General features: G+C 43.5%; 1 protein-coding gene across 1 annotated transcript in view; it reads right to left on the bottom strand.

Annotated features, from left to right (window-relative positions):
• Window positions 1-326: 326 nt before the first annotated feature.
• LOC132370622 (antizyme inhibitor 1-like) overlaps window positions 327-22,609 on the bottom strand; it is an 83,676-nt gene continuing 61,393 nt past the window's right edge. Inside the window, exons 3-4 of the mRNA XM_059931024.1 lie at window positions 1,983-2,226; window positions 327-1,696 (exon numbers count right to left, since the gene is read on the bottom strand). Of these exons, the coding sequence (XP_059787007.1) occupies window positions 328-1,696; window positions 1,983-2,226 (1,613 nt within the window). The 3' untranslated portion in view covers window position 327. The remainder of the gene's footprint in view (window positions 1,697-1,982; window positions 2,227-22,609) is intronic.

Here is a 22,609-nt window from a genome sequence, read left to right as displayed (position 1 = left end):
CTTGTATGTAAATGTTTTAATGAGGAATCCAATTAATGAGCTTCCATCCCCACTAAGTCATCCATTTTGTTGCATATTTTATTTTAAACGCTTAAGGGGTAGGGCAAACTGGTAAGTTTAAATGTGGATTACATTATCTTCATCTCAATTACCCCCAGTGAATTATAGATGAGAGCTAATTTTGTCTGGTCCCAAATAGCTATTACTAGTAGTTTTTGTTTCCAAGAGAATTAACTGAATAAGATTGTTCAAATTTTTTCCACACTGGAATGTAGACCAGACAAGCTTAACCTTCAACTTCAGATCTAAAAAAGCATTAATGCCTTCTTAAGCTTCAGTGAAAAAGTTGTCTTCTTGGCTCAATTGAATGCAAGAAGGCACAAAGAAGAAGTTCTTCATCATTGTGTCTGAAGTAATTCCAGAATCTTGCATCTCATACCAATCACCGTATGACATCATATAATAAATAGCTGGCCTCTGAAAATCATTAAAAGCAGATGGTTCGTGGAAAGAATCTGCTCCCATGTTATCAAAGATAAGCCAATCTCCCACATTCAGCTCAGGAAGAAGACAGTTTTCCACAATTTGATCAAGCTCATCACAGGACGGACCCCAAAGGCTGCTTGTAAACAGAGGCTCATCTTCCTTGTATTTCTTGTGAACCTCTGGAATGGTATTTAAGTCCTCAGACAGTTTACTTCCAAAACAACCATAAACACCATCATTCATATAATACATGAAGGTTGGTTCATCACTTCCAGTTTTTCCTACTCCAGAGGAAAACTTATTTTCAACAACTTTCTTTGCAATGATATTAACTGCAAGTGTAAATGCAGAAGACACATAGTAGCTTCCGGGTTCAGAAATTATCTTAACGTCAGATCCTTCAGGAAAGTAGAGATCCAACAAAGGGCTGATAACATGATTAACCTCTTGCCATCGAAATTCGGTTCCTGTGAAGCCTCCACCAATGTCTAACATATTCATTGTGAAGCCAAATTCTCCAGCCATGTCAAATACACATCGAGCATCAGATAGAGCATGTACATATACTTGAGACTCTTTGCAAGCACTTGAAACATGAAATTTAACCCCAATAATTTGGACATCAAGTTCCTTAGCACATTCCAAAAGATGCCTACAGTTCTTCAGGGTAGTGCCAAACTTTATGTTACCCTCTTCACCTCCAATATTATCTTCTGTTGTGATATGTAGTAAGACCTTGGCACTTGGTTGATTACGTGCAATTTTCTTCAATTCGACTTCATTGTCACATGTCATGATATTCACTCCAACTTTTGCTGCATACTTTATCTGAGACACTTGCTTGCAAGGACTTATGTAAATGATGTTTTCTGGAGATACACCCAATTCTTGCACTAAAGCCATTTCAGTTTTACTGGAACAAGCAAATCCAGTTCCAAGAGCTGCCAAAATCTCAAGTACAGCTGGAGTGGAGTTGCACTTTACCGTGTAGAATGGCTTTATCTGAGCCACTATGTTCTGCCACTGACTGTGTTTCTTCACAATCTTTCCAAAATCTCCCACAAAAAATGCATTTTTCCCTGTCAGGGTATGTTCATAAACATAGTTATCAACAACATTTCCAAGGTTTGTTCCTTCATCCAACAGGCCAACGGAGTAGCTTGCATCGTCAATAAATCCTTTCAACTCAGCCGTATTCCACAAAGCCGAAAGTCATAAACCAGGAAAAACAAGAGACGGGCCACCAAGCCTTACATCTGGGTCCTTAGAATATGCAACAAAATGGACAAGTTAGGAGATGGAACCCCCCTATCATCATCTAGATTCCCAAGGTGGCTCAGCATTGAAGTCGAACTGCTCTCTATACAGCACTTCTCCTAGGCCCTCTGAGTAGTTGTATACTTGGTCAGAAAGTTCGCCGTGAGATAACGGCCCAAAGAGTCGGGTAAAGCGTCTTCTCTTTTTAGGCGGAATTTTAAAAGAGGGGATGTGGTTACCTTGAGCAGAAATACCCAAGGCGGCCTGGGCCATAGGCTGCGGGGATGACGTTGGGGGAAAAGCGCGGCACCGACACCAGCTGTGCAGCAGTGGTGGCAGCGGCCGAAGGAGAGAAACAGAACAACAGCGCGGGCAGAAGAAGAAAGGCGAGGGCTGGGTGCGGAGAGGATTCAGCCTCGTCACACCGCAGAGCAGAGAGCGAGAAAGGATGAGAAAAGGCAGAGAAGGCGAAAACACGAAACACTGCAACCGAGCAAAGAGCCAGAGAGTGTGGGGAATACAAAACAGTTTTGAGTAAATTAAAGTAGACCTAAATAATTGGAAAGATACCCGATATTCATAGATTGGAATTAACATCTTAAAAATACTGACTATTTTTAAGATGTTAATTCTCCTTAAATTGATATGTAGATCCAGATTGGGATTCTGATGAAAATGCCAGCAGGCTCTCTTGCAGAACTTGACAAGTTGACTTTAAAATTGATATGTAACTTCAGAGAACTTAAAATATCCAAAACAATTTGGAAAAAGAATTAGGTTGGAAAACTTAAAGTAAGGGATTTCAAGACTCACTGTAAAGCTACAGTAATCAAGACTGTGGTTTGGGAATAAGGATAATCATATAAACCAACAGAAGGGAATTGAGGGTCCAGAAATAGATCCATACTTACATGGGTCAGTTATCACTATTGACAGAGGTGTCAAGGGAATACAGTGGGGAAAAGAGAGTTGTTTCAACAAGTGCTACTGAAACAGCTGGATATCCATACAGAAAAGAATGAAACTCAACCCTTCCCTCACGTCATATATACTAAAAACTAACTTGATTTGGATCATACACTTAAATGTAAGAGCTAAAACTATGAAACTTCTAGAGGAAAAGATAGAGGAGAGAATTTTTGTGACCTTGGGATAGGCAAAGATTTCTTAGAGAGGAAACAAAAAAGCATGAACCATTAAAAAAATAAATAAAATAAACTGACCTTCATCAAAAATCAAAACTTCTGCTCTTCGAAAGACACCATCATAAAAATGAAAAGCCACACAAGAAAAAAATTCATAATACATATGTGTGACAAAGGGCCAACATACAGAATATTTCAGGAACGTCTTCCGGCCAATAATGTCTTCTGACAAATAACCAATATTTTAAATGGCAATATATTTGAACAGATACTTCACAAAATAAGATATAAAATCTCAAATACATGAAAATATATTTAACAGCATTTATCTTAAAGAAAATTTAATTTAAAACTACAATGAGATACCGCTACACATCCATTAGAATGGCAAAAATTTTAAAGACTGACTATACTAGACCAACTATATTAGTTGTTAGGATATGTAGCAACAGAAATTCTCATACATGGCTAGGGTTATATAGAATGTTTCAACCACTTTGGAAATAGTTTGGCAGTTTCTTAAAAAGTTAAACATACACTTATCTTATGACCCAGCAGTATTACTCTTAGATATTTATCCAAGAAAAATGAGAACATATTTCCACAAAAAGAGTTGTACATAAATGGACATAGCAATTTTATTTATAATAGCTCAAAACTGGAAACAAGCTAAATGTTGTAACAAGAGGCAAATGGATAAGCACATTTTGGTATATCCATAAAATGGAATATTGTTCAGCATTTTTTAAGAAACTATATGCTATATACAAAGTGGATAAACCTCAAAAACATTATACTGAGCAAAAGAAGCCAGTCTCATAAGAACACTTACTATTTCATTTATATAAAATTCTGTAAGAGGAAATTTATGCCAGATCTTTTGCCTCGTATTATGAATGACAGGAGTGTTGATTGCAAAGGAATATGAGGGAACATTTCAGGGTTGTAGTAATGTTTTATACCTTGATTGTGGTGGTGTTTACATTTGTCAAAGTTCATCAGACTACACAGTTTAAATGGGTGCATTTTACTTTATGCAAATTATACTTCAGTAAAGTTATTTCATTTCTTTTTCAAACAACTGGTCTAAAGAACAAACTCAGATTCTCTCAGACGAATATTCAGGACCCTCCGCACTACTTTTCTACTCTTATTTCTCATACGCCTCAGATTCAGTATTACCCTGAAATTCAAACAAGTTGGCTTTCAGCCTCTCCTCCCCAAACAAGACTACTCCTCACTCCTACTTTTAGCTTCCTGGGTCTACATATACCCTCTTTATTCTGCAGAGCCCAGACTTACGACCACCACTTTCACAAAGCCTTCCTCTAGCTTGCCCTGATTTTTTTGATTCTTTGGTATTTATACCACTTGTACTGTTTACGTTGTTCATTATCTGTTTTGTGTGTGTTCCTCTCATCTCCCAAGGCAAACTGTCACCCTTTGACATACAGTCAATTCTGGTTATGCCTGCTGGCTATGTTCCGCATAGTTGCTGTAAACACTGAATTAGCGAATAATGAAGCACTGTTCCTAGGGAAAATACAGGGTTAGATTTCTGTGAGACCCTGGTCACAACATTTTCATCAACCAATCCGTACGTAAGCTTGTTTTATGTGTGTTTCTGTTTAAAGACACCTTATTTAATGTATGTTGTTGATTCACTGAACTCAGCCAATAACACTATATCTCATGACTGAATAAAGCTTACCTAACACACATATATTTTCCCTAATGCACATCAAAGCTTTCTTGTGCTTTGGAACACTAGACAGCACTTCAGCACTACCCTTGGGGGCTATTTTAAATAGGGAAATCACCAAGAAAAATGCAAAAACATGGCATTAAATGCATTGCACAAAGGACGCTTATTTAGAGTATGAGAGATAAAATAGAGCAACACCTTGTTCTGCCTCAGCTGAGAATGTGAATTTTGAGCAACTCAAATATTCCCTGTACTACATATGTCCACAAATAACCATAAAAGAGCCACTGATTACGATTACAATAAATTTTAGCAAGTAAGCAAAGTCATAAATATGGAATCCATGAATAAGGAAGCTTGCCCGTACTTCACAGCATCTTGTACAATGCAAGACACTTAGCTGGCATTCAATAATTAATTTATCCAAACAACTGGAAGGACAAACAGAAAGAACTAACTCATGACTTTACTTAAATCTCTATCAAGAACCCTTGTTTAAAATTCATTTTAGGAGGCGTGTTCAAGCTTGAAGACAAGTTCTCCAAAGTAAGATTTTGAGACTCTTGCAGAGACATATTGGGGGCCGTTGCTAAGGAGAGGCTCAGGAAAATCTCATATGACCATCTGCTATTTGCAATATCCATTAAAAAGAAGGGGTTTCTTGTTCTTTATTAGCAACCTAAAAGTTTTCTACTTCTGACTGAGGAGAATGGGTAAAAGAAAAAAATTGATTGTCATGTTTCTAAAGCAAAGTGACATTTCCCATCTTACTTTTTGAAGAGAAAACCGACTCTTTAATTTAGCCCATTAAAAGTTACTTTCTAAGAATCAGTTGTGTTTCTATACACTAACAACAAAATATCTGAAAAAGAAATAAAGAAGACAATCCCATTTGCAATAGCCTCAAAAACAACAAAATACTTAGAAATAAATTTAACCAAGGAGGTGAAAGATCTGTACACTAAAACCTGTAAGACTTCTGTGAAAGAAATTGAAGAAGACACAATTAAATAGAAAGATATCCCGTGTTCGTGGGTTGGAAAAATTAGTAGAGTTAAAATGTCCAGTCTACCCAAAGCCATCTATAGATTCAGTGCCATCTCTATCAAAATTCCAATGGAATTTTTCACAGAAATAGAAAAAACGATCATAAAATTTGTCTGGAACCACAGAAGACCTTGAATAGCCAACACAAGTCTGAGAAAGAACAAAGTAGGAGGCATCATGCTTCCTGATTTCAAACTATATTACAACTGTTTAGTAATCAAAATAGTATGATATTGGCATAAAAAAAGACACATAGACAAATGGAACAGAACTGAGAGCCCAGAAATAAACCCTCACGTATATGGTCAACCAATATTTGACAAGGGAGCTAAAAATACTCAATGGGGAAAGGATAGTCTCTTCAATAAATGGTGCTGGGAAAATTGAATAATCACTTGTAGAAGAATGAAATTGGACCCCTATGTTACACTATTCACAAAAATTAACTCAAATGAATTAAAGACTTAAACATAAGACCTGAAAATGTGAAACTCCTAAAAGAATACACAGGGCGAAACCTCTTTAATATTGGTCTTGGCAACAATTTTTGGATATAACACCAAAAGCACAAGCAACAAAATCCAAAATAAATATGTGGGACTACATCAAACTAAAAAGCTTCTGCACTGCAGAAGAAACAATCAATAAAATTAAAAGGCAACCTACAGAATGGGAGAAAAATATTTGCAAATTAACCTGATAAAGGTTAATATCCAAAATATATAAGAAAATCATACTCAATAGCAAAAGACCAAACAATCCTATTTTAAAAATGGGCAGAGGACCTGGATAGAGACTTTTTCCAAAGAAGACACAAAAAGGCCAACACGTACATGAAAAGATGCTCAACATCACTAATCATCAGGAAAATGCCAATCAAAACCACAATGAGCTATCACCTCACACCTGTTAGAATGGCTATCATCAAAAAGACAAGAGATAAGTGCTGACAAGGATGTGGAGAAAAGGGAAACCTTGTACACTGTGGGTAAGAATGTAAATTGGTGCAGCCACTATGGAAAACAGTCTGGAGGTTCCTCAAAATATTAAAAAAAGAACTACCATATGATCCAGTAATCCCATTTCTGGGTATATATCCAAAAGAAATGAATTCAGGATCTCGAAGGTATATCTGTACTCCCATGTTCATTGCAGCACTATTCATAACAGCCCAAATATGGAAACAACCTATGTGTTCACCTACAGATGAATAGATAAAGTTTAGATACACACACACATACGCACACACACTCATACACACAATGGGATATTATTTAGACATGAGAACAAAGGAAATTCTGCCATCTGCAGCAACATGGATGAATCTTGACGGCATTATTCTAAGTGAAATAGGCAGAAAGACAAAGACAAATACTGTATGATACCAATTTACATGTGGAACCTAAAAAGCTGAACTTATAGAAACAGAGAGTAGAGTGGTTGTGGCCAGGGTCTAGAGTGTGGGGGAAATGGGGAGATGTTGGTCAAAGAACATGAGCTTCCAGTTATAAGAAGTAAATTCTGGGGGTCTTAATGCACAGCATTGTGATTAAAGAACAGATCTTAAATGTTCTCACCACAAAAAAAGAACTGATAATTATGTGAGATGTTAGAGGTGTTAACTAACACTACTGTGGTAATCATTTCACAATATATAAGTGTATTAAATCAACATATTGTATACCTTTAACTTACAGATGTTATATGTCAATAATATCTCAATAAAGCTGGAAAAAATTATTTCTAAGAATAACCTAGAAAAAGAGCAAAGAAAAAGTAAGAAGAGAACCAAGAATTCTTTTTAAGTTAAAATGCCCCATGTTGTCAGACACGTGGGAACGTGAGCAATCTTATACACTGCTAATGAGAGTATAATCTGGTACAAATTTTCTAGGAGGTGGTTAGTAATATATGTCAAGAGCCCTAAAAATCCTCCCTTTGCTGATCCAGTAATTCTACTCCTGGGAATTTATCCTAAGGAAATAATCCTAGATGCAGACCGGTATTTATATGCAATAATGTCCATGCAGTGTCATATAGTAGAAGGACCTTGAAACAAACCAAATGTCTCACAAAGGAGAAATGGTTCAATAAATAAATAATGGCATATCCACGTGTAGCTCAGGTGTTAGACTTTCCTTCCTCCCCAAACTCCTCTACCCTTTATTTTTAAGGTCACCTTTATTATATGATGGAAGGAGAATGTTTTATCCTAAGGGTACTCACGGTACTTGCCATGCCATTTCCCCTTCCACCTTGGACCGTCATTCACTTCACAGATGGTCTCCAAAACTGGCACAATGCTCACTCTCCCCAACCCCTGCTGGGCCTGCCCCTTTTCACCTTCCCCTGCAGAGGACTGAGCTGGTGCATAGGAAATAAATGTCTGCTGGTGAACCGATGTCAAGTTCTGGCCCAAGGAGATCAAGTTGCTGAAACATGCTGCAGGTTATGGTTTTCCCATTTTACAGATGAGGAAACTGAGGCTCAGGGGATCAAGTAGCCCAGTGTTACTTAGGTGATAAGCAGTGATGTCAAGATTTGAGTCCATGTCTGTCTGACTACAAATCAGCATCCTTTTCACTACAATATTCCCCTCTTCTGCACCTCTACCGCTTCATTCCTCTTCAACTTTCCAAATGGAAATTTGTCCCATTACTTCTAGGTATTCACCTTCCTGAATTGGTTATAAGGATTAGTCTCTCCACTAACTTGCAACCTGTGAAAATTTGCCCCAACCACAAATGTCCTCATACTTTCACCACCTCCAAAATTCACTTCTACACATACACCCCTGATACTGCAGTTTATTGGAGTTTTCTTTTCTTCTCTTTTTTTTTTTTTTTTTGGTTGTCACAATTTAAAAAAATTCTACCAAGTGGACGGGGGGTGGGGAAGTTAAATAGTTACTATATTTATACTGAGAATGGATTTAGGTGATAATAAAGGCAGATGTTGCTATAGCAACGAACGTTCTAGGATCCCATACACATCTTTCTGCATTTGTGCAAAGTGCACTGGATTGTAGCTAACATCTCCCCGAATGGTCTGTGCAGAGCAGGGCACATTGACCATTGTGTGGTCAGGTCAGGGCCAGCTCACACACGTGGGTCTCCTCAGCTACCAAAACACTGGCTGCAACCTGGGGCTCCAGGCAGACCTGGATGCCAGCACAGCTTCAGGGAGAGCCATCTGGAAGCTGTGCTGTCTTCCGCCTGGGTAAACTCTCTCCCTTGCTCCCCTTTTCTTTCACTCCTTTTCGTGCTGGTTCTAAATTATGCTAACTGTTTAGTGACAGCCTGGGTTATTTTCTGAACACCAGTGGCAGGAGGAGGTTAGGGTATTCGCTCTGACAATAACCCACTTTGGTGTGAGGGAGGGAATCCCAGGGCCTGCCCTGTGCGCTGTGCAGAGAGAATAGCCCGAGGCCCCTTCCCCTGGGACCCCTCCTCTATTGGCTGGGAGTTCTTGCCCGAGGAGCTTCCTACAATCCTCCTGACCCCAGGCTCCCAGGAAGACAGGTGCCCTCCTTCACCTGCCCAGTCAAAGCCATCCCTCTGTGCATCACACAAAGGGGAAAAGACCTGGCTGGAATGTAAAGGATGTGTGTTCTAGCCCTGCTCTGCCACCTAGGAGCTGCCACCTAAGAGTTGCCACCTAGGAGCTGCGGGACTTCTCTGAGTCATAGTTCCCTCCCCTGTGAGAGAAGGCTGCATCTCTGGAGAAAGTGCTAACCTGGTATACTCATTCGCAAGTAGGTGAAAATGATAACACCTGGCAAATGCACTGCCCACCAGTATTCAGCATTTTTACACAAAATATGAGCCTTAAACCAAAAGAATAAATGCCAAATTGTAGAAATTTAGTCATCAAGTGACAGGCAAGGGATATGCTCTCACAGCAATGGGCTCCCATGGTGACCATCTACACGTAGGGCCATCATTTAATGACATGAACTACATCTGCCCACCATGAAGCCACTAGGTGCTCAAGAGCTCAGAGCTGGTACCAGAGGCAGGTAGGAAAATGGCGGTAGACATACCTTGTGACGGATGCCATGGTGGTGGGTGTGTGCTTTGAGGAGGGACACCAAAACCACAGGGAAGTACTAGCTGTGTGAACTTGGGCAAGATACCCAATCTCTCTGAGCCACAGTTTTCTCATCTGTGAATTGGAAAAATGTCTGACCCATGAGGCTGTTTCTGGGTACACTAACCTTCGAAGCTCTGCTGGATCAAAGATCTTCCAAAGGGCAGCACACGTAGGAGCTCTTCAGATGTCTCCACTTTACAGTAGCTTTGCAGCAACCTCAAGAAGTGGGAGGCTGGTGAATATCGTGCTCCCTTTGCTCCAGGAGAACCTCAGTTCAACAGCTTTACAAGATGACATAGTGGGACAGATTGTCAGGTATCTCATCTCCCCGGCCAGGGCTCTCCAACAGACCAAGTCTGAAGCATCAGTAATTTGTATTGATGAGAAGAAAAGGCTGCTGTAGATTATTGAACTTGGCCAATTAACAAGTAAACAAACACGCAATTGCAAGCCAGAGCCCTGGCTAACGCAATGTACTCCGCTTATTTAATTTGACATGAGTCGTTTAGTTTTAATTAGGACAATACTTCACGGTATATTAGTAGGAGTCCTGTAGTATATGTTGTGGAAATAATGAAGGCTTAGCAACGAGACCTGTTTCAGCGCTCTGCTATTAAACCTTCACTGAGAAGGGAGGTGAGGCTGCCAGGCTCTTTGTGGAAATGATTGGGTTTGGAAATTAGCACTGTTAGAAAGATCTAGGTGAGACAGAGTCTGGCAAAGCCTCCAGACTCCAGCAACCCAGGAACGCTCAGCTCACGGGACTGAGGACCAAGCCCACTGCTGAACCCCAGGATCGCCCAGCTTTGCAGATCTCAATAAGGCCCGGAACACAACCCCACTCTCCCACCCGCAGTGGTACACAGGACAGGGTAGATGCTACCCAAGAGAGCACTGAGGCCGTCACCAGAAGGAGAACGTCCCAACTCGGTCACACCTGACTCCTCGAACCAGAACCCTCCTCAGCAGACCACTTGTTCCCCTAATGGGAGAAGATTCAAGACTCATACCCCACTCTCATTAGCTGGCTGAGAACGGGGCCTCTCTCCCTTTCTTCCGCCTTCTCGATGTGCTCAGCCTAGCTGCTCCATCATGAGATGGTTCTATTCACGCTCAGAAGTTAGATAGCTAGTTTGTTCCCCTCCCTCTCACGTAGGAGCTCTTCAGATGTCTCCACTTAGCCATCAAGTAACAGGCAAGGGATTCAATTTCAGTTTGAATTCCACACCTCTAGCCTTTCCTTTCTATCCCTTCCGCGCTCTCTTCCCAGCAGGCACTGTGATAGCTCCCCCTTCCCTGCCTCCCCTAAGGAACTGCCATCCTTTATCCCTCAGCAGAGAGGCACCCCCGTCACTGTTCTCTGCCCATCCTTTGCAATTTCAGCCTTTCTTCTCTCATGTGTGGAGCAAGAAGCTTGTCTTTTAAAGCAGCTCCATGTGTCATTGAATAAGTAGAAGATATTTGCCTGGAAAAGGAGACAACTATTCCTGTCTCTAAAGTTACCACCATGTTATAAAAAGTGCACTGAACTGACAGACACAAGGAACACAGTCTAGGCCAGCTCTGCCACACCACCAATGCCAAAATCTTGAGTAAGTCATTCACTTCTCAGCCTCAACTTCCCTTTTGTAAAAAGAGGGGGTTACGCTAAAGCATTTCTGAGATGCCAGAGGAGAAAAAGCTCATTTCCCCAAGGCCACCTCTTTCATACTTACTGTGCCACTACCCCTGTCCTGGGTCTCTCTCCTTCTCCCTCCCTCCTTTCCTCCCCACCTCCCTCCCTTCCTCCCTCTTCCTCTCACCTCCTCCTCCCCGCTTCTGTCTCTTAGAATTCAGTAAGTTATCACCAAGGAAGACACTTTGTAAATCCACATCTCCATGTTTCTGCAGCTCCATCCCAGGGTACCTAGGTTGCTCAACCAGTGAAAAGAGTCCCAGAGGTTCCCAGCGTCATAAGGAGGAGGAACATTGGTGGGGCCCCAGCCACTATAATGGAAATGCTTAAAAGGAGCCCACAAATCTTCAGTCCTCTGCAAGGTGAAAAAAATAGGAAACTTCAGCTCTTGGGAATAAAATTTGGAGCCCTGGACAGTGAAGGTATTTGGGGTGGCGGCTGGGGGAATGAGGGTGTACATCATCTTGATTGATTCATGGGTTTTTTTTTTTTGTGAACTAATGTTAATTTAACTCTACTAAGTCCTTGGCATTGACTTCAGTGTGATTAATGAGTAAGACACCAGCCCAGCCCTCAAGGAACTGTGTACAGTCAGGGACAGCGACCTGGCAGAAGGTAATTACAGTGCAGAGGACAGGCAGTGGTGTATGAGAGCACATCACAAGCTCCTGAACCCACTCTGGGGGTTAGAACAGACTTCTTAGAGGAGGGCCAGTCAAGCTAAGACCTGAAAGAGTGTCTTCATCTAAATCAGTCTCTCAGCAGGATTTGATGTACTTAATACCCCCGTCTCCCACTGGAAACACTTGCTTCACTTAATTTTCCTCCTGTTCAGCTAATCCTTCTGAATCTCCTTTGCTGGAGGCTCCTTATCTTCTGAACTTTTAAATGTTAGAAAGCCCTGCTCTTGATCCTGAGACCTCTCCTCTTCTCTACTGCTCTCACTCCCTAGGAGAGCTCCTCCATACCTTGGCTTTAAGTACCACCTACCACTAGAGACCAGCAAATTTTTGTCTCTAGCTCTGACCTCTCCCTCTCACCACTAACTCAACAGCTCACCTTCATGATCTAACAGGTATCCTTTTTTTCTTTTTTTTAATAGATCTTTATTGGAGTATAATTGCTTCACAATACCGTGTTAGTTTCTGTTGCACAACAAAGCGAATCAGTCATATGCATACACATGTCCCCGTGTCCCCTCCCTCTTGAGCCTCCCTCCCACCCTCCCTATCCCACCCCTCTAGGTCAGCACAAAGCACCGAGCTGGTCTCCGTGTGCTATGCGGCTGCTTCCCACCAGCCAACTATTTTACATTCGGTAGTGTATGCATGTCGATGCTACTTTCACTTGGCCCTCCCACCCCATGTCCTCAGGTCCACTCTCTATGTCTACCTCTTTATTCCTGCCCTGAAACTAGGTTCATCAGTACCATTTTTTTTTTTTTTAAGATTCCATATATATGTGTTAGCATACGGTATTTGTTTCTCTCTTTCCTAACAGGTATCTTTAACTTAATATGATGGAAACTGATCACAATTTCACCTCCCCCCAAAATACCTCCTCAATCTTTCCCTCTCAGGCCAAAACCTGGAGTCATTCTTTAGGTCTCTTTTTCTCTCACACCAACATTCAAGCAGTCAGCAAATCTTGTATCATCTCTACCTCAAACATGTAACAGTAATTTGGCCCCTTCTCACCACCTCCACGGCTCTCAACTTGGTCCAGGCCACCACATCTCCCTCTGAGACTCCTGCGTTAGCCTCGTAACTCATCACCTCCACTTTGTCCCCAAAATCAGAATGATCCTTTAAAACTGTAAGTTAGGTCATTCACGTCGTTCACCTGCTCAAAACCCCCCGTGGTTTTCTATGTCACTCAGAATAAAATCCAAAATCCTTCCCATCCCCTAGAAGAGTCTGATGTAATCTGGGCCTCCACCTCTCTGGTCTGGACTCCTCCCACTTCCCCCCAAGCCACACCTCACCACACTCACGGCTCCAGCCACACAGGCCTGGCTCCTCTCCCCTGAATGTGCCAAGCACCACTCTCCACTCCTCCCCTAGGTCTTCCCTGTCTGCTCGACCATCTTCTGCCGGATACCTGCTTGACTTTCTCCCTCCCATCAAATGTCATCTCCTCAGAGGGACTTCTGTGGCATAGATAGTTTTACCTATTGTCTCAAGGGGTCCTAGCCAGATGTAGATGGAACACCCATCTTTGAAAAGATCTTTTTGTGATGGTATTCACAGAGGAAACCAAGAATAGGTTTTAAGGCCTCAAGGACTAGCAACGCTGGGAGGCTGACACCACCCTTGCTCACCCTTACTCCTGAAGGAGCAAGGCAAGGAAATGGTGCTACCGGAGCCCTTCTGAGAGCTGGAGCCGTGGGTGTGAGAGTGCCTGGTGGAGCTGTGGCTATAGGAAAACAGTCACTGCAGAGCTCTGGCAGAGCAGGGAGCACAAAGAACGTGGGCCCGCCCTTCCCCACCCTCAGCTCTCCGCCGGTGTACCCTTTCGGCCAAAGCCAAGCGGTCATCAGAGGGCCAGGGAGCCCTGGTGATACAGTCCATGGAGTTTAGGCACAAGAGCACGGAGCAGGGCAGAGAAGGACAGAGGGCAGATCTGGGATAAATGAAGTTACTCAACACATCAGTATTTCTGGATTCTCTCCTTCCAGGCACAAGGTAAGTCCCCACATTCCCTGCTACCCTTGAAGTCAAGTACAGCATGCAACTTGCCTTGGCCAGTGTCACTTCCAGACATAAGTCTTCATGTTCCCCACTTCCACCTCCTATAATGACCAGGGACAGTGCAGAGGATGAAGACAGTCAGCCTGGGTTCCAGAGTGATGAAGATGTGGAGTAGAATCCCCCGCTGTCCCACAGCAGACAAGCAGCATATGAGCAAAAGGAAGCCCCTGAGATTTGGGAGCTGTTCTGTTATTGCACTTTCACCTAGTTTATCCTGATCCACTTCTTCTGCTGAAATAGCAACCTGCCTCACCATGATACCTTCCTCTGTCTTGCTTTCCTCATCCAATGGATCACCGCCTGATAAACTGCGGTATTTATTAGTTGTCCATCTCCCTCCTCTCATATGTAAACCATGGGGGCAGGACTTTGGTTCGCTACCAATTCTCAGCACCTAGAGCAGCACCTGGTTGACAGCAGATGCTAAAATTCTTTGTCGAATAGGTGAATGAATAAACGAGCGCATAATGACTAACATATATTATTTTTTTTTAAAGAAATTCACGTTCTTTTATTTATTTATTTATTTATTTATGACTGTGTTGAGTCTTCGTTTCTGTGCGAGGGCTTTCTCCAGTTGCGGCAAGTGGGGACCACTCTTCATCGTGGTGCGCGGGCCTCTCACCATCGCGGCCTCTCTCGTTGCGGAGCACAGGCTCCAGACGCGCAGGCTCAGTAATTGTGGCTCACGGGCCCAGTTGCTCCGTGGCATGTGGGATCCTCCCAGACCAGGGCTCGAACCCGTGTCCCCTGCATTGGCAGGCAGATTCTCAACCACTGCGCCACCAGGGAAGCCCAACTAACATATATTATTAGTTATGTCCTAGACACATTCTCAGGAATGATGTCTAGGTGATTCTGAGGAAGCGAAAGATTAAACAATTCGCTAAGGTCACCTGGCTTAAGTCATGGAGTGGGTTGTGAAGGCATTTTGACTCCAGAGCCCAAGCCTGGGACAACTTTGCCACTTCCCAGGATGAAGGGGGCTTGGTGGGGAAGCGCAGGAGAAGCCATTCTGGCCAGAGACTGGAGAGAGCCAGGCAGCCTACCTACTGCAAAGTGTTAGTTACTGCTGGAGCCAAGAGTGACAACCGATAAACTATACAGGGTAACAGGGAAAATTAAAACTATGTTGGCTATGTAAAAATAATGCTAATTACACTCATTTATGTGAATTGCTTACCATTTCTGCCTAATTACCACGCAGCACAACAATTATGTAGATCTCTAACTAATGTCAACCTAACTTTCCTGGAAGTTTTATTTGATTATAACTGTAAAAGCTAAAAACAAGAGCTAAGTCCATCCATGAGTTGGTTGCTCATGGAGACTGGTTCTCTGCCCAGAATTTAAAATTAGAGAGGAATTACCTTGTCTTTACCAGTCACTGCCTGTATTGTTAGTGATCTTCCAGGTATAAGCGTTTCATCTGGACTAGAAACTCCTTGAGGCTGGTACTATCTCATTTTTCCTGGTATCATTATCCCCTCCCCACTTGGAGCCCAGCTCAGCCCTGAACAGAGCGGGGCTCCTACACCATTGTTCATCTGTTGGAGCTCTGTCTTTGGGAGAAATGGTCCTGCCTCACGTGCCTCTGAGTCTCTTCTCACTGCCTGGAGGCTGAGGAGTGAGATTGGCTGAAGGGTGCCACGTCTATACCAGCTGTGGCCATGGCAAGAGACTTTCCTGAGCCCTGTAACAGGCCTTCAGAAGAAGTAGGGCAAAGGTGGGATAGAATGCTTAGTGGCCTAGGGATAGCTGAGAAGAATCCAGGAAATGTAATAACAGAGAGTGCCAGCTGTCCCCCTAGTATCTACTCTCTTTCTTGAGTGAAGAGAGTTTTAGCTGGGCACATGGCAGCCCAGATAAAGGCCATATTCCCAGGATCATTTGCAGTGAGGTGTGGCTAATGGGTTGTCAGCAAAAGTGATGTATGCAAATTTAAGACCATGACTTCAAAAGGAAAAGAGTGAACCTCCCCCTCCTCTTTCCCCTCTTTCCTCTGCCTGGGGTACAGGCAGGATGTTAGAACTTAGGCAAGCCTCCCTGGACCCAGGATGGAATGCAGATGTTGAGATGCCGGAGCAGCAAGATCAAAGGAGCCCGGATGGTCAGAACCGTGGGGCTGCAGTGCCACACCACTGCAGAGCAGTACCACCGCGCCCATGCGATAGATGTATATCATTGGCAAAGCACAGAAAATAGTAAAATGGAATAAAGTAATTAGGAAGTGGTGAGTTTTGAGTATTCATTGCCTTTGCTTTTGGGATAGTTTATTCCTTTTTAAGTTTATATAATTAAAATTTTAATGATGGCTATGCTTAACAACCAGCTCGTAAGAATTCTGAAAATTTGTGCCAGCTCCAGCTTCAGGTCTTTGTCAGACTAGCAAAACCTGCATCCTAACGGATACAAAGGTAATGCAGGAGGTGGGAGTTGGGTTTGAGATCATAGTCTCAGATGTATGTGATATGTAACTCAGCCCATGGATGACCCAGGGTTGCCTGAAAAATTATGTTGCTCTAGGGATAACTTCGAACCAAAAATTCTAAAGCTTCTATCAGTTAATATTGAAAAAAATTCTTGTAGCCTAGCCTAACTCCAACTTGAACACACCCACGTCTGTGGAGGGCCATGGTTCTAGATGATGGCTAAGGCCCTTCCTGCCCAAAGCCTGGTGATCCTACACACCCCAGTAGAGCATTTCTGCCTCTTTCCCACCTGCCTCTCTTGGGACCTTCTCTTGCCAGTTTAAGGACAGAGAGGACATCTCTGGTGACAGGCATAGGACCCGATCTAACCTCTCACTTTTGCCAACACAGGATGAAAGGCAAGTAAGTCATTGATTCAATAAATCTGCACAGATTAAGTGGAACAAAACACATCTCAGTGTAATGTGCTCTGTAGAATCCTATGTGTTGGAAGGAAGGAAGGAAGGAAGGAGGAAAGAAAGAGGGAGGGAGGGAGAAAGAAAGAAAGGAAGAAGGAAAGTCATCTATATATGCTGTATATATGCTTGTCTGAGCCAAGAGAAAGTTGTGGAAGGACACCCACCAAACAGGTAATCTCCTCGGTTACCTGAGGAAATAGAACAGGCTGGGGGGAGGGTAACTTTTCTTTATATGCATCTGTATTATCCAGATTAATGTAGCAAGTATTACTTTTAACTTGTTATTTTATTTTTTTAATTTTATTTATTTTATTTTTGGCTGTGTTGGGTCATTGTTGCTGCACAAGGGCTTTCTCTAGCTGCAGCGAGCGGGGCCTACTCTTCATTGTGGTGCACGGGCTTCTCATTGCAGCGGCTTCTCTTGCTGCGGAGCATGGGCTCTAGGCGTGTGGGCTTCAGTAGTTGTGGCGTGTGGGCTTCAGTAATTGTGGCACGTGGGCTCAGTAATTGTGGCTCGCGGGCTCTAGAGCACAGGCTCAGTAGTTGTGGCTCATGGGCTTAGTTGTTCCGCGCCATGTGGGATCTTCCTGCCAGGGCTCGAACCCGTGTCCCCTGCATTGGCAGGTGGATTCTTAACCACTGCACCACCAGGGAAGCCCCTAACTTCTCATTTTAAAGCACAAAAAATATGATATGAAATACTGTACATGAGTTAAAAGTGAATGAACTAGAGCTATATTATAGCAACATGAATAAATTTCAAACAGTAATTTTGAGCAAAAGAGCAAAGCTAAGGAATAATATCTACATTACGAAAACAATTACATAAAGTGTTAAAACAAAAAAATTATATTATATATTGTTTATGGATACATGTATACAAAGCAATAGTATATAAGAATATACATGGGGATAATAAACCCAAATTCACATTAACAAGGGAATGGGATCTGAAGAAATATATAGATTCTTTCAGCTGATCTGCAGTGCATTTGTGGTGTATGTTTTCAGGTAACATGGCAAATGTTAAGATTTGATAAAGTTAGATGGTAGATACACAGATGTTCTTTATCAAATTCTTTATATTTGTATGCTTGAAATATCCCATAATAAAAATTACCTTAATTTTAATTTAAAAAATGTATTCATGTAGATAAATTTAATAAGAAGAAAATGTGCACATTATACATATGTCCATTAAAGTAAGTATCTTATTGTGTTGTCTCTACATAGTTGTATTTCCCATATCACCATTAGATTGTGAGTCTTTGAGAGCAGTGACTATATATTTCAATCCGTCCACAGAACCTGTGCTAATCCCTGGTCCAACATCTCCTGTGCCCCTGTTATATACCAGATGTTCTACTAGACTCTAGGAATACAAAAAGGTCATTCAGAATCACCCCCTGCTTTTGAGAATCTTACACCTTGCAGGAGAGACGGATGAATAACTAACTGTAATTCACCAGGCTTGCTCTATGGTACACACACATCGTCCTGGCTGTGCGTCTCCTTCTCATAAAGTGGCAAACAGCCATCGAGAGGCAGCATGTGGGGGGAGGCGGACTTCTGCTCACCTCCCAGCTCCCTGGCTCACAGACATGGGACCCTGAGTAAATTACACAGCTTCTCTAAGTCCTATTCACACACAAACTCTTCACAGGGTTTCAAGTAGTTAATAAGATAATCTCATTGAAAACACCTGGTACTTTGACAGGGCAGCCAGGGCTCAATAACTGTTAAAACAGGTGCGGAAACTGAGGCTCAAGAAAGGTGAATGATTCATCCCAGATCAAACTACAGGGGGTGACGGATCCAGGATTCCAAACCAGGTGTGTGTTCCCAAAGGTGCCTCGGACACAGTAAGTTTCCTGGGTGCTCAGTAAATGCTTATTGTATTGAGACTTCATGTCCAGCTTAAAGTCAAGTCTTTAAGCATGGAATCATTTAAAGCATTTAACTGTTATGGCGGTCATAACAGTTAGGAAGGTCAAGACAGAGAGGTCCACGGACTCCAAGACCTCACAGCAGGTGGGGCTGTCTCCAGGTCTCCCTCCTTCCACCACAGCTCACCTCCCAGGTCCACAGGTGCTCTTCTGCTCTCCCTGGATGGCACAGCTCCCTGCACACTAGTTCCTGACGCTGGTGACCACTCCTCTCTCATCAAATCCATCCTCCTGGGGCGTTCGAGACACGACTTGCTCCTGGTTTCCTCCTACTTGACTGTCAGCACCCTCCCATCTCCTGCCTGGATGTCTCCTTCTCTACCCATGTGGTATTTTGCGTGGCTTTGGGGAACTCTGGACATCCTTGTGCCTCTGGATATCCAGATCAGGCCAGGTTGGGGGCCTGGAGAGAACATCTGGAAGGGCCAGGTTACATCACCAGAACAGAAAAGGCTCCACTGAGTGAAATGGGACATCTACCGTGTACCTAGTGGTGTTCTTGGCTTACATCATTTCACTGAATCCTCTGACTAACCTTATGAGATAGACTTGATTATTCTTCTGCTTCACAGATGAGAAAACTACCACTAAGCAAAGTCAGAGCTCTGGCCCAAAGCCACAGAGTAAGAGGTAGAAGCCGGGATTTGAACTCCTGAGGCCAAGACTTACCCACTGTGCAACTGCCTCTTTGGAACAGGGTATACAGCATACCCACAGCACTGGTGAGTCCTCAGTTTGACATCAACCTGCAAGATAGAGAAAATAGATCTGCACACGAATTTACCTTCTTGCATTAACATTCAAGTTCAACTGTTCGTGGCCCAAACCCTGAGCAGTTGGGTCTAGAGTCTACAGTCACATTCCCAACCCCTTCCTTCTGATTTTCATTTGAAAATTCATCAACTGCTTCTATGTCGCTGCATATGCCATTGATCATATTGAGCTTTCTGGGTTTTTTTCTGGGCATTTTTCTCCACAGTCTCAGATACCCCTTTAAAGTCTTCGAGATGGGTTTGGCAAGCATCCAGGCCAAAACCCACACTTCCTGGGTTTTCACTCCGTCCCTGCCAGCAACCCACCCCTCTAGTGTGTTAAGTCCAAGGATCTCACACTTCAAAACCCTCCCCAGAGCCAGCTGCGCACGTCCCACAGCCCCCTCTCTCTTCCAAGGTCACAACCTTCGACAGGAAGGAGGGATGAAAACACATCGTGGGCCCTCAGGTCCTTCTATCTCCTGCTCAAAATGTCAAAGTCTGTGGAGACACGTTCAAGGTTGTCTTTTACCCTGACTAGATCATTTCTCCTGTGTGAGTCAGCAGAAGTGGGCAGTTGTGTGAGACCTGAACCACAGGCTAAACCCTGTCACTGCCCAAATGAAACGAGACGATGAAGATGCGTGTTGTGTAAGTGGTAGGACACTAGTCAGACGTTAGATGGTGGCGGTTATTTGGGACGAGTCATCCAGGAAGAGGGCGCACATCTCCTTTTTAGTCCTGGCTGATCAGACACAGCTGACTTCGTACCTCAGGGGAGGGGTCACAACCCCACCTCCAGGGAGCCCACCAGGATACCGCCTGCCTTCCAGACAGTGCCTAAGGACACTGTTCTGCTGGGGGAGCATCTGTTCAGCCAGGTCAACACAGCTGCTCTAGGATGCGCCTTTGTCGGCTCTGATTTGTAACTCTGAGGCCCTTGGGCTCTGGCACCAAAGACCTGCCCCTCGCATCACTGGCTATCTGGCCCAGACCTTCCCACACAAGGGTTTCTTGCTTTTTGCTTTTCTTCACGTGTTTGCAAAATAACAAATGCAGTTAACATTTATAAAACAATGTACATATTTTATCTCATTTGATCCTTGCACCTGTGTTGTGACGTCATTAATACATTCTGTTTTGGAAAACTGAGGCTGAGAAAGGATCATTGCCTTATTTATTTATTTATTTTAGCTGCACAGCTTGCGGGATCTTAGTCCCCAACCAGGGCTTGAACCCGTGCCCTTGGCAGTGAAAGCTTGGAGTCCTAACCACTGGACCACAAGGGAATTCCCTAATTGTTTTTATTAAAGCCCTAAGATAATATGTGGCAGAGCTGAGATTTGAACCCGTGGCTATATCATGTAAGAGCCCATTCTCGTAATCATTTTGTTAACCCCCTCTCATCCTCATAACTTAAAAGCTAGGAATACAAACAGTTTACAGCTTAGAACTAAGCACTTGCACTTTATTCTGGAATACTGGGAAGGGGCCAAGCTGCCCTGCTCACACTACAAGCCTCACTTAGGTAGCTCACAAAACATCTGATGCTTCTCAGACTTTCAAGTGCATAGGAATCACCTGGGGGTCTGGTCCAAGTGCAGATTTTGGGTCTAGGTTCGGGTGAGCCTGAGTGTCATAGTTCTAACAAGCTCCCTGGCGATGCCATGCTGCTGCTCTGAGGACCACACTCCAAGTAGGAGGCCCTAGAATTCTGGTGCTCTGACTCACCCGGCTGTGAGTGACTGATCAGACCATCCCAAAGGCCAGCTCGGGAGGGGCTTTCTGGGCTGAAGGTACAGCAAGAGCTAAGGCATTGAATCCTGACTGTGTGTGGGGCAAAGTATGCCAGGCAATCAGCAGAGCTGGGACCCAGGGCATGTGGGAGAATGCAGTAGAACACAAGTCTTAGAAAACAAGTCTGGAAGGAAAATTTGGAGTTAAACTGTGAAGAGCCTTGAATAGGATGCTAAGACATTTAAGAGTCCAAATTTACATCTCTTTTTAACCACACCTCTTTTATGGTGAAATTATCCATTTCTAGCTTCTTAATACCTATCCTCCTTATTAGAAATAAGGAGTGCAGTCTCTGAATCATCTTTTTTTATGCCCTAAAATGCCTTGCACCTGGATCTTCAGTAAAGACCAGAGAATGGGGAACACCAGAGTTCTCTGAAAGGAGGAATGATGGGACTCAGTCTGTGCCTCAGGCATTAGGAATGGTGGATTGGAGATGCAGAGATGTGTTAAGAGACTATCCCAACATTCCAGGGTTGGGATAATGAGGCTGGAACAGAGACGATGGCTGTGGGGATGGATAGAAAGGGGGGAGGCGCTCTAGAGGCAATTGATCAGACTGCACACTGGTTATTCTCCATTGCTGCCCTCCCCTCCCCCCATCCCTCTGGCTCTCTTCGCCCTGTGCTGTTCTCCAGAAGACTGACCCCTGTGGGCTGCACCATCCAGGCCACATTCCCTTCTGCTTCCAGTTGAGTTCAGCCAATGAGGGGCACCAGTAGGAGACTGTAGAAGGAAGAAATAGAGGACAGAGGTCGAGGTCTGTCTTTCCACACCCCCTATGCCTGCTCTTCTTCCCTATGTCACTGAGGTCTTGGCAGGTTGTATTCATCCATGGCCAAAGCTTCAGTAGGGCAGTCCCTTTTCCATGGTGCCAGCTGGGGGACCACACTCTGCAAGGTGCAGATGCTATCCTACAAGATGAGGTACTGTGGCCAATGTGTGTTCATTCCCCTAAAGTCAGATAACCCAGGTCCCTGAACCAAGAGGCAAAGGTAAGAATGACTCCTCTTACTGCCCAATAACCCACTTTAGGGATTTTTTTCCTTCCCTTGGGCTCAGTGGTG

This window comes from Balaenoptera ricei, chromosome 1 (genome assembly GCF_028023285.1).
Source record: "Balaenoptera ricei isolate mBalRic1 chromosome 1, mBalRic1.hap2, whole genome shotgun sequence".
Taxonomy (NCBI): Eukaryota; Metazoa; Chordata; class Mammalia; order Artiodactyla; family Balaenopteridae; genus Balaenoptera; species Balaenoptera ricei.
Note: the sequence above shows the minus strand (reverse complement) of the source record. Positions and strands in the feature narration are given on the sequence as shown.